This window comes from Scyliorhinus torazame, chromosome 30, assembly GCF_047496885.1.
Source record: "Scyliorhinus torazame isolate Kashiwa2021f chromosome 30, sScyTor2.1, whole genome shotgun sequence".
Classification (NCBI taxonomy): domain Eukaryota; kingdom Metazoa; phylum Chordata; class Chondrichthyes; order Carcharhiniformes; family Scyliorhinidae; genus Scyliorhinus; species Scyliorhinus torazame.
This window is the reverse complement of record NC_092736.1, coordinates 10,339,087-10,355,023: the sequence shown is the minus strand read 5'-3', so window position 1 is coordinate 10,355,023 and position 15,937 is coordinate 10,339,087. Positions and strand designations below refer to the sequence as shown.

Genomic DNA, 15,937 nt, shown 5'->3' with positions numbered 1-15,937 from the left:
TCACCACAGACCTGATGTAATACTTACCAGGAAATGTAAAGCATGGGATAATGCAGCATTTTTAGATGAAGGAATGAAACTTGCTGCTACTTTGAGAGTTCTGATGTATAGCAACGTCACACCCGACTTCATGCTAGTATTGGACATCTACTGGAGTTTGCCCATGCTTCTGCTAAATTTAGCAGACTGTCAAAATATCATTTGTCAAACCAGACAGAATCGTGAAGGCGGGGAGGTCAGGTTTCAGTGAAATTTTTATCAATACATCATTCTGCGTTTCGACAGTAATTCAGATTCAAACACCGCAGCTGTTCAAACTGAACAACCTTCGAGAGTTCAGCTCCTAAAACTAGTCTGATCAAAGGTGAGCCTTTTTGGTTTTATCTGTCCACAAATCAGCCCCATCACTGTTCATCGTCCCAGTCACAGCACCTAATCCTTGCAAACCTGTTCAGCTGTCAATCAGCTGTTTTTTTATTTTAAAATTTACAAATCCCAGTTGTAAATTTGATCTACCCAATCCTGAATCTTGACCGTCCGCAGTTTGGTGTATCAAAATATTGCTTTGGGTTTACCCTTTCTCTCCTGTATTTTCATTTCTCGCTCTGAAGTTTCTCCCTCTCCCAGAGTAACCTGGGTATGGGACAGACTCCAAGGAAATAAAAGTTGAAGAGTATCACTTCCTTTTGAAGAAATTATAAGTATCTGCTTAGGCACCAGACAAAGTTATAAAGGTAAGCTTGCATGAGAGTTTTCATGAAGTTTAATGGCTTCAGTACCAAGGGAAAGGTAATGGTGCACAGAAGATGAAAGCTGTCTGTGCGCAGTAGCGGAGAGTTAATGAGGGAGATACAAGAAAGCCTTCATATGCAACCTCGAGGCACAGTGGATAGCACTGCTGCCTCACAGCGCCCGGGTTCAATTCCAGCCTTGGGTGACTGTCCCTGTGTGGAGTTTGCACGTTCTCCGTGTCCGCGTGGGTTTCCTCCAGGTTCGACGATTTCCTCCCACAGTCTAAAGATGTGTAGATTGGGTGGAGTGGCTGTACTAAATTGCCCCTTAGTGTCCAAAGATGTGCAGATTAGGTAGAGTTTCGGGGATAGGGCGGTGGAGTGGGCCTAGGTAGGGAACTCTTTCAGAGGTTGGTGCAGACTCGATGGGCCGAATGGGTTCCTTCTGCAATGAAGGGATTTTAATGGACTGCCATTGAATAGGTTATTCCCATTGCACAGATTTGAACTAGAGTTTTCCTCTGCAAAGTATGGATGTCCACCAAGATTTTGAGGCCCCATCACCTGAAATCAGCGATGTTATCTCAAATGACACTTCTGCAGAATCCAGATGTATTGAGAACAATTAGGAATCAGGTGCTGACTGAAGAGATTGCGAGAGGAAAACCATTGGATATACTTTGAAGAACAGATACTAATCTCACACGCCTCAATCACATTCATCTTTTGCTAATAGTGTTAAAACAGATCTTTCAGATTAGATAGGTGGTTTTGACATTGACACAGATAACTGTTGTATATAAAATGTAGAAAGATCTCTTGCTGGGCCAAATGGCCTTTTGCGTGTTCCATGACCTATTGCATTTTACAATGGAAATTATAGAAAGAACAAAGTTGATTTCAAACTTTCACGAACATTTGTCATCCCAAAGCATTTCATGATCAATGAAGTGCCTTTAAAAGGCAGTCACTTGTGATAACCGTAGGGAAACACAGCAGCCACCCTGCGCAGTGAGATCCTACAAGCGGCAATGTGAATAATGCCCATCTAATCGGTTTGTTTGTGGCGTTGGTCAAGGGATAACAGTTAGCCAAGATGCCTGGAGAACTCCCCTACTCTTTGAGTCGTGATACTGGACCTATTACATTCATCCAATTGTGAAAATGTGACCTCAGGCCATCTCCAACACGCACTCAGTACTGCACTGAAGCATCAGCCTGGTTCATTTGCTCAAGTTTCAGGAGTAGAGCTTGAAACAATGACTTTGTGTCTTAAGAGGCGAGAGTTCCGCCTCTAAGCTCTTGACTTGTGCACAGGTGAAGTATTTTTCTCCACCAGACAAATTAGAGTATGGCTCCGAGGCTGCCCGTGCAGACACCTCCTAAGATCTGACAGTCACTGGCAACGTCATACTGAGCCGGCTGGTGTAAAAGTTGTTAGATTCACAGGAAGAAAATAGAAGGTATTCAAAGTCAGCATTCCCTCAAAACAGGACTTATTGTTCAAATAAATTTGATCACGTTTTAAAAACAGTTCCGTTCCTTTTGCACAGAAGTCGTCTTTGGTTGATGGGGAGCAGGCAGAATTCTCAAAGCCAACTGGCTTATCACCTGCATCCGGACCCCAAGCGCTCAATGTCAAGCCCAACTCCCCTGTGCATTTCCTCAACTTAAACAATGTTTGCAACTTTGGTTTATTACCTGGTCAGTAAAATCAGTATTCCTGATGTGCGAAGACACAGATACAAGAGGATGGCCACACAGTTTATTACAAAATAGTCTCCAGTTAATTACCACAAATTTTGACATTGTATATATTGCAACTGAAGAAAATTCTTGCATGTAAATCAGTTACCAATCTAACAACTCAGTCACCTTTTCTCGATAATGTATTACTTTCCAGGACACCAGCCCTACGTATGTTCCCTTTCAGACATTCCTTGACACAATGTCTATGTATCTGCAGTCACGCCTCTCTCCACCATGGCACAGATTAATAGACATTCCCTGTAAACATTCATAAAATAGAAAACCATGGAGGTCAATTCATGTTGCTCTACCTCACGTTGCAATGCGTTAGAATCTTAATCTAAATTAAAAATACTCTATAAACTTTTTTTGAGGACTTTTCAAAAATTGCAACAGGAAGGAATTTCTGTAGTAGCCAAGGCTAGTGAAATAGTCAACATGATCTTCAGTGATCAGAGGCTTCCCCAGAGCTATCCGAGTATATCACAGCTGCAGTGTTAGGTTAGAGGCAGAATTTCTTAGTAATCCCACTGCAAGGTGGACCCCTGCAATACTGCTGGTTAAGATTCTTCTGAAAACTCTTTAAAACATGAAACACATTGATAGCTTAAAGGCTCACTTAAGGCAGTTTCTCCACAATATACCCAGGACGGTGTCAGGGGAGGCCCTGAAGGAAGAGAGATTTTAGAAGTAGCTTACATGTGCCCAAGCTGTCAATTGCGGGGTAGGGCTGGGCTAGGGAATGTGGTCGTGTACCTTCCTCTCGTAGCTGACTTGGTACATACACAGGTAACATTCAAATTCTGGAACCACAGTCCAATAAACTAAACAGATCTTCTAGTGTAATCAATTAGCTGTATCGATAATTTAGAGACAAACACTGGGTGCATCAAAAATAATGTTCAGCATTGATGTACACATTATCCGTACAGGTCCAATTAGCAAATCAGCGCCAGATTATTGACCAAGTTGGAGGACCTCAGCATTATTTCTCTAATAGAGCCGTCATCTCTGGGACTGCCTGAAGAGGAAAACAAACATAGTCAGGACTGAACCCCATCATTTATGAGACTCAAACTCATTCAAGGCATTTCTGAAGCTTTCTTCGAAGACAAATGTAAACTTAACAAAAGGATGAACCCACAGCACTTGTAATTTCAACAACATTGCCTCCTTCTGCATTGTAGGATTTCTATGATTTCTATGAACAACTTGCGTCTATGTGGTAAAGAAAGAAACACATGCATTTATATGTAAAGCCAGTAAAGTATTTTGAAATGTAATCGCTGTTATAATGTAGGGAATACGGGATGCAGTTTGCACATAGCCTGACCTGGGAGTGCGTAAGAAAATTATCCATTCACCAGCATAAATAACCACACAAAATTGATTTACTTTATGAGCCGCAATAGAAAGGACATTTGTGAGTGAAATCATTGATTGCTCCCTACAGGTTTGACACCCTCTCCCTTTAAAAAGTAGAAGCCTCTATCTGAATGCGTCTGCCACTTCTACAAGATCTAATTGATTAATTAATTGCTCAGTGATCACGTTCACAACAGGAGCAAACACCTCAATTCAGGGCCCCGTTTAATTTCAATGGAAACCTACTGGGGCTGTTTACTCTGGGAAAACTTAAAAATGAATCACTATTTAATCGAAAAGGCAGGTTGGACTGTGAAGGGCTTTTAAAATTAATTCTCGTTTTGTGGGCAATGCTGGCAAGGTCAGCATGGATTACCCATCCATGGCTGCCCCTTGAGAAGATGGTGGAGAGCAGTCTTGAACTGCTGCCGCCCGTTTGGTAAGGGTGCTCCCATGGTGCTGTTACGTCGGGAGCTCCAGGATTGTGACAGGACAAAGTTGAAAATCAGGGTAATAGTGAAGCCACTATTAGCTCTCCAGGGCTAAGGAAGAGGAACATTGATTAAGGCTCACACTCCTGATCACCAACCATGAACCCCAGTGGAAAGTGCATGCATGAGAACAAGATCAGGTTTGGTTGGGCGGCAGGGTAGTAGTGGTTAGCACTGTTGTTTCATAGCGCCAGGGACAGGGGTTTGATACGCGGCTTGGGTCACTGTCTGTGCGAAGTCGACACATTCTCCCCGTGTCTGCGGGGGTTTCCTCCGGGTGCTCCGGTTTCCTCCCACAAGTCCCGAAAGACATGCTTGTCAGGTGAATTGGACATTCTGAATTCTCCTCGGTGTGGGAGCAGGCGCCGGAATGTGGCGACTAGGGGATTTTCACAGTAACTTCATTACAGTGTTAATTGTAAGCCTACTTGTGACACTAATAAAGATTATTACTATTATGTAATGCTCTCCTGGTCGAATAGCTTGCTATCGCACAGTCCCAGGGACAGGACCGGAGAGTACAGAATAAGAACAAAAAAGCTTCAATACACAAGTGCCATTCAAGTTATTCCCAAAACCTGCAGTTTAATTTGTTAAACCGGCTCTCAGGAGGAGAAGGTAGGCAATGGGCTGATCATAGATAATAAAGACAGCGCTAAGATCTGAGCTCACATAGCTATGATTACCCATTGTTTATGAGAGGGAATTCACTAAAACACTTCAGCGGCCATTCATGCTTTGGAAGCTTGGTAAATAATTAATGAGTAAAGATAAGCCAAATGAATAAAAAAAACCTCAAGCCGTTTCAGTCACAGTAAACAAAGCTCCTTCCAGCTCTCACCACCATTTATCAACGGTAACTACAGCTCATTGCTCATCGCAGGTATTTGGCCAAAGAAAAATGGTGACTCAGCTAGGCATGTAAATGTTTGTCTGAAGGTAAAGCAAAACCAGCTTCAATACTAAACCCTGTCATTCGTGTTACGTATCAGTTACTGCTTCAGATGAAAGGGCCTGTGGTTGTCACAGCGCTAAAGGATCGCAGCTAAACTCGCCAATGGTGAATACATTCCCTCAATTATTCAGGAGATCTGCGCTTCCATTAGCTGGGAATAATGGCACCGTACAAAATTTATTAAGGAAATTGTCTACATGTTGTTTCTACCTCCCATCACTTTCTCTCTGGCCTATTAAAAACCGCATGTTTACTGCCCAGCCAGCAGGCATTAGTCGAGAAAACTATTACACTTGGCAAGGATTCTTCCAACTTGCCTTTTGGGGATGCTACTGCCCTGTGGCATCTCACACACATAGATAGAGCCCTGTACATAACAAGAGCAGCAAAAAAGAGCAACTACCCCAAGGGCAACCGTACACCTCGGTGGCGCAAAAGGCCACAGTAGATACTTCCAAGTTTGGTGCCTGGGCTCCTCTGAGCTCATGTCAACTGTGCAGCGAGAGAGATGCTGCAGGATCCCCGCGGAGTCAGGGAAGAGGAGAAGGGGGAAAGAGAGTAGGTAGAGTCTTGCTATCCAACTATGAAAGGGCCTATGGTTGTCACAGCTATCCACAGCTCATAGTTATCCAATTGATATCCATTTTTAACAATTACCCTTGTTAAAAATGATGTATGTTTGGTGGAAATACAAAAGCACAATCACTTGCATTCACATAGCACCTTTAACACTACAGGGCACTTTACAGCAGTATTATCAAACAAAATTTGACATTGAGCGATATCAAGACAGATGACCAAAAGCTAGGTCAAAGCTTGGCTTTGACAAAGGGTCACCTAGCCTCGAAACGTTAGCTCTTTGCCCTCCCTACAGATGCTGCCAGACCTGCTGAGATTTTCCAGCATTTTCTCTTTTGGTTTCAGATTCCAGCATCCGCAGTTATTTGCTTTTATGCATGGTCAAAGATGTTGGCTTCAAGGACCATCTTAACAGGAGGAGGGGGGAAGAGAGGCTCGAGTTTTAGAGGGGAAATTCAAGAGCTTGGGATCCAGGCACCCAATGGTGGAGTAATTAAAATATGGGATTGCAAGAGGTCAGAACAGGGAGAATGCAGAGGATCACGGGCAGTTACACAGATAAGAGGGGGAGGAGGTGAAACCATGAAAGGATTTTAAAGCAAAGTTGAGGTGTTGCCAGACTGGGAGCCATTGTAGGTCAGTGAGCATGGGGGTGGTGGGTTAAGAGGACTCGTTGTTAATTAGGATATAAGAACCAGAGTTCGGATAAATTGAAGACTATTGAGAGGGACAGATGGGAGAGCAGCCTGGACAACATTAGAATGATCAAATCTGGAGATATCAAAATTATGGATAACGAATTTACAACTTCACAAAATTAGCTTTTAAGGCTTTCCCTAAAGACTGTGGGTTTGTAAAGTGATCAGCAAGTAGGTAAGCAAGCAAGTACAGGGATGATAGGTGAATGGGACTTGATGCCAAATCCTATCCTTCAAGTACTCCCAACACCATCTGCCTGATGACAATCAGGAGCAAGACCCGGTCTGATATTCCCCTCCTTAACCCCAAGATGCTAATGCACCAATGCTGCCATTCCTGCTGATAATAACAATCTTTATCAGTGCCACAAGTAGGCTTACATTAACACTGTAATGAAGTTACTGTGAAAATCCCCTAGTCGCCACACTCCGGCGCCTGCTCCCACACCGAGGAGAATTCAGAATGTCCAATTCACCTAACAAGCAAGTCTTTTGGGACTTGTGGGAGGAAACTGGAGCGCCCGGAGGAAACCCACGCAGACACGGGGAGAACGTGCAGACTCCGCACAGACAGTGACCCAAGCCGGGAATCGAAACTGGGACCCTGGCACTGTGAAGCAACAGTGCTAACCACCATGCTAACGTGGTGCCCATAATAAGCTCAAAGTAAACTGGAAATTGGACCTGGCACTTGCCTGGTCTGTATCGCTGCATTAACAAACAGTCATTGGGAGAGCGAACGGTTAAACAATTACAAATCTTGTGCTGTGTTCAGTTTGTATTTTGTTTCCAACCGAGTCATTTCCTCATTTATTTAGTTTTATGACAGCTTTAAGGGCAGCATGGTAGCATGGTGGTTAGCACAATTGCTTCACAGCTCCAGGGTCCCAGGTTCGATTCCGGCTTGGGTCACTGTCTGTGCGGAGTCTGCACATCCTCCCCGTGTGTGCGTGGGTTTCCTCCGGGTGCTCCGGTTTCCTCCCACAGTCCAAAGATGTGCGGGTTAGGTGGATTGACCATGCTAAATTGCCCTTAGTGTCCAAAATTGCCCTTAGTGTTGGGTGGGGTTACTGGGTTATGGGGATAGGCTGGAGGTGTTGACCTTGGGTAGGGTGCTCTTTCCAAGAGCCGGTGCAGACTCGATGGGCCGAATGGCCTCCTTCTGCACTGTAAATTCTACAAAATTCTATTTAAATTGTACCGAGTAAAGTATTAGCAATGCTTTAATTACATACAGTAACAGGCTATTTAGTTGGATGATCAGCCATGATCATAATGCATGGCGGAGCAGGCTCGAAGGGCCGAATGGCCTCCTCCTTACTCTCATTTTCGATGTTTCTAAGTCTTCTTTTACTAATGGCAATTTAGACCAAATTATTACTTTCATCATTAATTAAGAGCAAGAATTCCAAGACTATACAATGTGACAATACACATTACCACTATATTGCATACTGGAGGATTAACCTTTCTAAATACCCTTTAAATAGATGAATGCACATATCCGGGGACGTGGTGGCATGGTGGTACTGTCACTGGACTAGCAAACCAGAGACCTAGCGTAATGCTGCAGATGGTAAAATTTGAATTCAATAAAAATAAAGGTGACCATGAACCCATTGATGATTGTCATGAAACCCATCTGGTTCATTAATGTCTTTTAGGGAAGGAAATCTGCCGTCCTTTCCTGGTCTGGCCTACATGTGACTCCAGATCCACAGCAATGTGGTTGACTCTTAACTGCCCCCTCAAGGACAATTAGGGATGGGCAATAAATGCAGGCACAGCCATGAACAAATAAAATTAAATATCATGACATAAACATGCATTAGGGCACATTATTTCATTACCCTTTATCCAAAACTCTGCTCGTACACCAACTCTCATTTATTCATCTGTTCAGCAAAGCAAAGCCTCTCCTTGTATAATTAAGCCACTCCTTAAGCCTCTCTCTTTAACCAAGCTTTTGCCCTAATATCTCACGTGGATTGGTATCAAATTTTGCTTTACAATGCTCCTATGAAGCGCACTGGGATATTTTAATACGTTAAAGGTGCTAAATAGATGCATGTTGTTATCTTCTTCCATGCTGTACTGTTTCCATGTAACTTTCATGCCTAAAAATTGCTGCGACTGCTCAGCAAAATGTAAATTTAAAAAGGGGAACACTGAATTGGACAGGGAATATGGCATTTACACCAACAACGCATTTTTAGCCATGTCTACAATTTGGTTCACAGGCCATTGGTTACTCAGAAAACAGAAGAATTGTCCTATGTTCCTGTGGAAAGAGGGTTTCACTCCCAATATTCCTCTGCCACTGGGTCAGGTTGGCTAACGTCCTTCATACATTCAAAACAAACAAGACTCACTTTGAAGAGATCTGCCACCAAGCCATAGTCCGCTACCTGGAAGATGGGAGCCTCAGGATCCTTGTTAATGGCCACAATGGTCTGCAAGCAAAGCAGCACACTCATTAATGACTTTCCCATAACGATTTTCCAACAATGATTCTTCCGACTAGCAACAGTAAAGCACAAAGCAGTGGAAGTAAATTTGCTTCACCAAATTGGGTAGTTTTAAAGAAAGCCAACGCGCTCTCAGGAATTTCTCTCCTGGATCTGAAGCCAAATATCCTGTGAAGAAGTTACCAAGCAAGTTAGTAATTATAAAAAACAAATGATTCTTCAGAATTCCACAGGCTTGCGTTACTGGTTTAAATATTCCACTTCTGGGCTTCGCTCTGCAGTTGGCATAATTTCTGGGAAGTCACCATATCTCCACAGAGTTCACTAAGCGGCTGGCATTGCTGGACCTTGATCCCTGGTCAACTCCCGCTGCACCCAACACCCTCCATGAAAACCCAACCACTCCCTCTCCAACTGAGCTCAGCTAACTCAGCAATAACTAGGGCTTGAATCTACTTTTGTCAATTATCGTTAAATTAAGCCTCCTAAAATCTCTGTGGTCTGAACAGTTTTGATCCCCTTTTCTAGGGGTCAGTCCAGAGAAGGTTCACTAGGTTGACCCTGAGTATGGAGGGATTTTCTTATGAGGAGCGGATGAGTAGGTTGGGCCTGTACTCATTGGAGTTTAGAAGAATGAGTGGCGACCTTATTGAGACATATAGAATTCACAGGGGGCTTGGCAGGGCAGATGCTCAGAGGGTGGGAGTGTCTAGGATCAGTAAACATAATCTCAGAATAAGGGGGTCACCCAGGAATTTCCTCTCTCAGAGCATAGCAAATCTGTGGAATTCTTTACTGCAGAGGGCTGGAGAGACTGGGTCGCTAAGTATGTTCAAGGCGGGCAGCACGGTGGCACAGTGGTTAGCACTGCTGTCTACAGCGCTGAGGACCCGGGTTCGAATCCGTGTGGAGTTTGCATTTTCCCCATGTCTTTGTGGGTTTCACCCCCACAACCCAAAGATCTGCAGAATAGGTGGATTGGCCACGATAAATTGCCCTTTAATTGGAAAAAATAATTGAAAAAAATAATTGAGTACTCTAATTTTATATTTAAAAAAGTATGTTCAAGGCTGAGATAGACAGATATTTAATCAGGAGGGTATCAAAGGTTATGGGGACACGGTGGGAAAGTGGAGTTGAGGATTATTATTTGATCAACTATGATCTCATTCAATGGCAGAGCAGACTCGATGAGCTAAATGGTCGACTTCTGCTCCTACACCTTATGATCTTATGATAAATTGAGTCAGTGAAGTGAAAGAAATGTATTTTATACCGTTACAATTCATAGCCAAGATATTAAAGTACCTGCCCGAGTGTAACCTCCCCAGAAATTGACTGCTCTATAACTTACGATGTTTCTGGGAAGCATGCATCCAGGGTTTTAAATAATTTCAAAGCAAATCTTCAAAAACAGAAAACTCAACCTGCAAAAAGGTTCCTTAGATTTCAAAAAGCATGTTACAGAAAAAAAGATATAAATTATAGATATCGCAAGGACAAAAGCTTTTCCGACCGCTTTTATAATGACTTAGTGCACAAGATTGCGATGTGGCTCATGCCTGCGGTAGCAAAACCTACTCTGGAAGAAGTCACCATGGTTACTAGAACTAAAATATAACTTAGCGGAACCTGCAAACTTGCAGACAAGGAGTTACGACCAAGATGAATTGGTGTTAGAGGGGTTGAGGAATCATTGAGCCAGAGTGTGCTGCTGTGGTTCAGTCTTCAATTTGAAGTCACACATCCTGCCCTTGTTCAAATATTTCCATTATACGATTTGTACATACCAAGGCCTATGTAAACTGGTCACACTGTTAATTATGCCTTCCTGCCAGTGGTGGCGCTATCACACCTTCACTTGTATAATTAACAGTGTGACAAGGCGACACAGGTGGTGTGGGAGTAAACATTTACAAATGTTTTCCACCAACTGTACTCATTGGAGTTTAGAGGAATGAGAGGCAACCTTATTGAGACATATAGAATTCACAGGGGACTTGGCAGGGCAGATGCTCAGAGGGTGGGAGTGTCTAGGATCAGTAAACAATCTCAGAATAAGGGGGTCACCCAGGAATTTCCTCTCTCAGAGCATAGCAAATCTGTGGAATTCTTTACTGCAGAGGGCTGGAGAGACTGGGTCGCTAAGTATGTTCAAGGCGGGCAGCACGGTGGAGTCCTTGGGAACTCCAATGGGAAAAGTTGGTGGAAAGTGACCGAGAGGTACGATCTTTTTTAGCATGAGGGGGTAGAACCATTTAGGTTCCAGCAGAACATTTCCATGTAGGTTTGTAGTGGATAAAATGTTAAACTGCTCAAAAGAACTGGGGGGAAAAAGTGCAGAAAGAGAGTGGGACATGACTATAACTGACAACATATTTACAGGAAGTAATAATGATAATAATAATTTTATTAGTGTCATAAGTAGGCTTACATTAACACTGCAATGAAGTTACTGTGAAAAGACCCTAGTTGTCACATTCCGGCGCCTGTTCGGGTACACAGAGGGAGAATTCAGAATGTCCAATTCACCTAACAAGCATGTCTTTCAGGACTGTGGGAGGAAACCGGAGCACCCGGAGGAAACCCACGCAGACATAGGGAGAACGTGCAGACTCCGCACAGTCACCCAAGTCGGGAATAGAACCTGGGACCCTGGCGCTGTGAAGCAACAGTGCTAACCAGTGCCGCCCAGGAAAAACTGAAATTATAGTGCTCAGACTCCAAGCTGCAATAAGCAAAAGACTTTCTCCATTTTAAAAATTGGTTCATGTTAAATAGAAAGGAATTAATTTCTTCATCTACATTTTCATCAGCAATTACTTACAACAGTACATCTTTCTGTGACACAAAGTGGCAGAGCTTCTGGACTCAGGGCACCTGCTGAGTGATACCCAATCTTCAAAATAACCATTCCAAGACACAATAGAATCAGACAGGATCACAAGCGTCACATGGGCAGTACCAAGAACATCAGTACCCTCAATTGATCAATTATTTGTCTTAAAAAGAATAAACCAAATTTGCATTCATTTAACACCTTTCACAGCTTTGGGATGTCCCAAAATGCTTCACAAAGTAGTTAAATAAATTTAAGGGTCGTCACTTGTTGAATGGAAATTAAACAGCCAACTTGCACCCAAGGTGCAACAATCAGCAATGAATTGAATGACAAGTCAATGTGTTCTTATGACGTTGGTTGAGGAATAAATGTTAGATTAGGACACTGGAGAGAATTCACCTGCTCTTTGAATAGCGCCATGGGATTTTCTGTACAGGTGGTTGGCAGGTGGAGCCTCAATTTAATGTCTTATCCAACGGGCATCATCAATGACAGCAGAGAAATTCTTCACTACTGCACTAAAAATTCCAGCGTGGATTTTGTGAGCAAGTTTTTGGGGCAGGGTGTAAATGAGTGTGCTCCTGCAGAGCCAACACCAGCACTGGAGAACACAGGAGTACACAGTCAAGAATTAAAAGCACTTGCTACAACTTTGCGTAAGGGACTGGGAAGAAAATAAATTTTCATACGGTTACATTTGATTGATTCTTTGCAAAGTGAACAAAGAGAAAGTGAAAACACAGCCAGCCAGTCACCTAACACTCAAAAAAAATACGGAAGCTTAGGGTAGGGTTTGAATTCTAATGACGGGTCTGATCCTAAAATGTTAACTCCCCTTTCTCTCCCAAATGCAAATAAGGAAGCTGCATAATAACACCACTGCTTTGTGATAGCCTTATTCTATCATTTAACACCCTTCTTTAGCAATGGTAAATTTGGCCTCATTTCACCGAACCAAGTCTGACTTGGTTACATATAATCTTCAATGCCGTCACGATTTCTGGTTTCTGGCCAATTTTAAAACTAATCCAAACTAAAATAGAAAAAACCCTGAAACTTTTATACTCCCATCATACAATGAGTGAAGACTTGTGTGTTGCCTCCCAGGTGCCAGGGTGCGTGATGTCTTGGATCGTGTTTTCGGGATCCTGAAGGGGTAGGGGGAGCAGCCCCAAGTCGTGGTCCACATAGATACCAACGACATAGGTAGGAAAAGGGATAGGGATGTAAGGCAGGAATTCAGGGAGCTAGGGTGGAAACTTAGATCTAGGACAAACAGAGTTATTATCTCTGGGTTGTTACCAATGCCACGTGATAGCGAGACGAGGAATAGGGAAAGAGAAGAGTTGAACGCGAGGCTACAGGGATGGTGCAGGAGGGAGGGTTTCAGATTTCTGGATAATTGGGGCTCATTCTGGGGTCGGTGGGACTTCTACAAACGGGATGGTCTACACCTGGACCAGAGGGGTACCAATATCCTGGGGGGGAAATTTGCTAATGCTCTTCGGGAGGGTTTAAACTAGTTCAGCAGGGGCTTGGCAACCTGAATTGTAGCTCCAATATACAGGAGGTTGAGAGTAGCGAGGTCATGAGTAAGGTTTTAAAGTTGCAGGAGTGTACCGGCAGGCAGGAAGGTGGTTTAAAGTGTGTCTTCTTCAATGCTAGGAGCATCCGGAATAAGGTGGGTGAACTTGCGGCATGGGTTGGTACCTGGGACTTCGATGTTGTGGCCATTTCGGAGACATGGATAGAGCAGGGACAGGAATGGTTGTTGCAGGTGCCGGGGTTTAGATATTTCAGTAAACTCAGGGAAGGTGGTAAAAGAGGGGGAGGGGTGGCATTGTTAGTCAAGGACAGTATTACGGTGGCAGAAAGGACGTTTGATGAGGACTCGTCGATTGAGGTAGTATGGGCTGAGGTTAGAAACATGAAAAGAGAGGTCACCCTGTTAGGGGTTTTCTATAGGCCTCCGAAAAGTTCCAGAGATGTAGAGGAAAGGATTGCAAAGATGATTCTAGATAGGAGCGAAAGCAACAGGGTAGTTGTTATGGGGTCTTTAACTTTTCAAATATTGACTGGAAACGCTATAGTTCGAGTACTTTAGATGGGTCCATTTTTGTCCAATGTGTGCAGGAGGGTTTCCTGACACAGTATGTAGATAGGCCAACGAGAGGCGAGGCTGTATTGGATTTGGTACTAGGTAATGAACCAGGACAGGTGTTAGATTTGGAGGTAGGTTAGCACTTTGGTGATAGTGACCACAATTCGATTACGTTTACTTTAGTGAAGGAAAGGGATAGGTATATACCGCATGGCACTTTGGTGATAGTGACCGCAATTCGATTACGTTTACTTTAGTGAAGGAAAGGGATAGGTATGTACCGCATGGCAAGAGTTATATCTGGAGGAAAGGCAATTATGATGTGATGAGGCAAGACTTAGGATGCATCAGATGGAGAGGAAAACTGCAGGGGTTGGGCACAATGGAAATGTGGAGCTTGTTCAAGGAACAGCTACTGCGTGTCCTTGATAAGTATGTACCTGTCAGGCAGGGAGGAAGTGGTCGAGCAAGGGAACCGTGGTTTACTAAGGCAGTCGAAACACTTGTCAAGAGGAAGGAGGCTTATGTAAAGATGAGACATGAAGGTTCAGTTAGGGCGCTCGAGAGTTACAAGTTAGCTAGGAAGGACCTAAAGAGAGAGCTAAGAGCCAGGAGGGGACATGAGAAGTCTTTGGCAGGTAGGATCAAGGATAACCCTAAAGCTTTCTATAAATGTGTCAGGAATAAAAGAATGACTAGGGTAAGAGTAGGGCCAGTCAAGGACAGTAGTGGGAAGTTGTGCTTGGAGTCCGAGGAGATAGGGGAGGTGCTAAATGAATATTTTTCGTCAGTATTCACACAGGAAAAAGACAATGTTGTCAAGGAGAATACTGAGATTCAGGCTACTAGACTAGAAGGGCTTGAGGTTCATAAGGAGGAGGTGTTAACAATTCTAGAAAGGGTGAAAAATAAGTCCCGTGGGCCGGATGGGATATACCCTAGGATTCTCTGGGAAGCTAGGCAGGAGATTGCTGAGCCTTTGGCTTTGATCTTTAAGTCATCTTTGTCAACAGGAATAGTGCCAGAAGACTGGAGGATAGCAAATGTTGTCCCCTTGTTCAAGAAGGGGAGTAGAGACAACCCCGGTAACTATAAACCAGTGAGCCTTACTTCTGTTGTGGGCAAAATCTTGGAAAGGTTTATAAGAGATAGGGTGCATAATCATCTGGAAAGGAATAATTTGATTAGACATAGTCAACACGGTTTCGTGAAGGGTAGGTCGTGCCTCACAAACCTTATTGAGTTCTTTGAGAAGGTGACCAAACAGGTGGATGAGGGTAAAGCAGTTGATGTGGTGTATATGGATTTCAGTCAAGCGTTTGATAAGGTTCCCCACGGTAGGCTACTGCAGAAAATACGGAAGCATGGGATTCAGGGAGATTTAGCAGTTTGGATTAGAAATTGGCTAGCTGGAAGAAGACAAAGGGTGGTGGTTGATGGGACTAAAGTCGGTGGAGCTGTGGACAGTGCGGAAGGATGTTACAAGTTACAGAGGGACATAGATAAGCTGCAGTGCTGGGCTGAGAGGTGGCAAATGCAGTTGAATGCAGAAAAGTGTGAGGTGATTCATTTTGGAAGGAATAACAGGAAGACAGAGTACTGGGCTTATGGTAAGATTCTTGGCAGTGTGGATGAGCAGAGAGATCTCGGTGTCCATGTACATAGATCCCTGAAAGTTGCCACTCAGGTTGAGAGGGTTGTTAAGAAGGCGTACGGTGTGTTAGCTTTTATTGGTAGAGGGATTGGGTTTCGGAGCCATGAGGTCATGTTGCAGCTGTACAAAACTCTGGTGCGGTTGCATTTGGAGTATTGCGTGCAATTCTGGTCGCCGCATTATAGGAAGGATGTGGAAGCATTGGAAAGGGTGCAGAGGAGATTTACCAGAATGTTGCCTGGTATGGAGGGAAGATCTTATGAGGAAAGGTTGAGAGACTTGAGGCTGTTTTCATTAGAGAGAA

At 43.6% G+C, this 15,937-nt stretch overlaps 1 protein-coding gene across 3 annotated transcripts in view; it reads right to left on the bottom strand.

Annotated features, from left to right (window-relative positions):
• Window positions 1-2,476: 2,476 nt before the first annotated feature.
• The window catches only part of etfa (electron transfer flavoprotein subunit alpha), a 64,878-nt gene continuing 51,417 nt past the window's right edge, over window positions 2,477-15,937 (bottom strand). For 2 of the 3 annotated variants that reach the window (XM_072492789.1, XM_072492790.1), the window contains 2 exons: window positions 8,941-9,021; window positions 2,477-3,501 (listed from right to left, as the gene is read on the bottom strand). In XM_072492789.1, the coding sequence (XP_072348890.1) occupies window positions 3,466-3,501; window positions 8,941-9,021 (117 nt within the window). In that variant the 3' untranslated portion in view covers window positions 2,477-3,465. The remainder of the gene's footprint in view (window positions 3,502-8,940; window positions 9,022-15,937) is intronic. The other variant, XM_072492791.1, reaches the window with a different exon arrangement.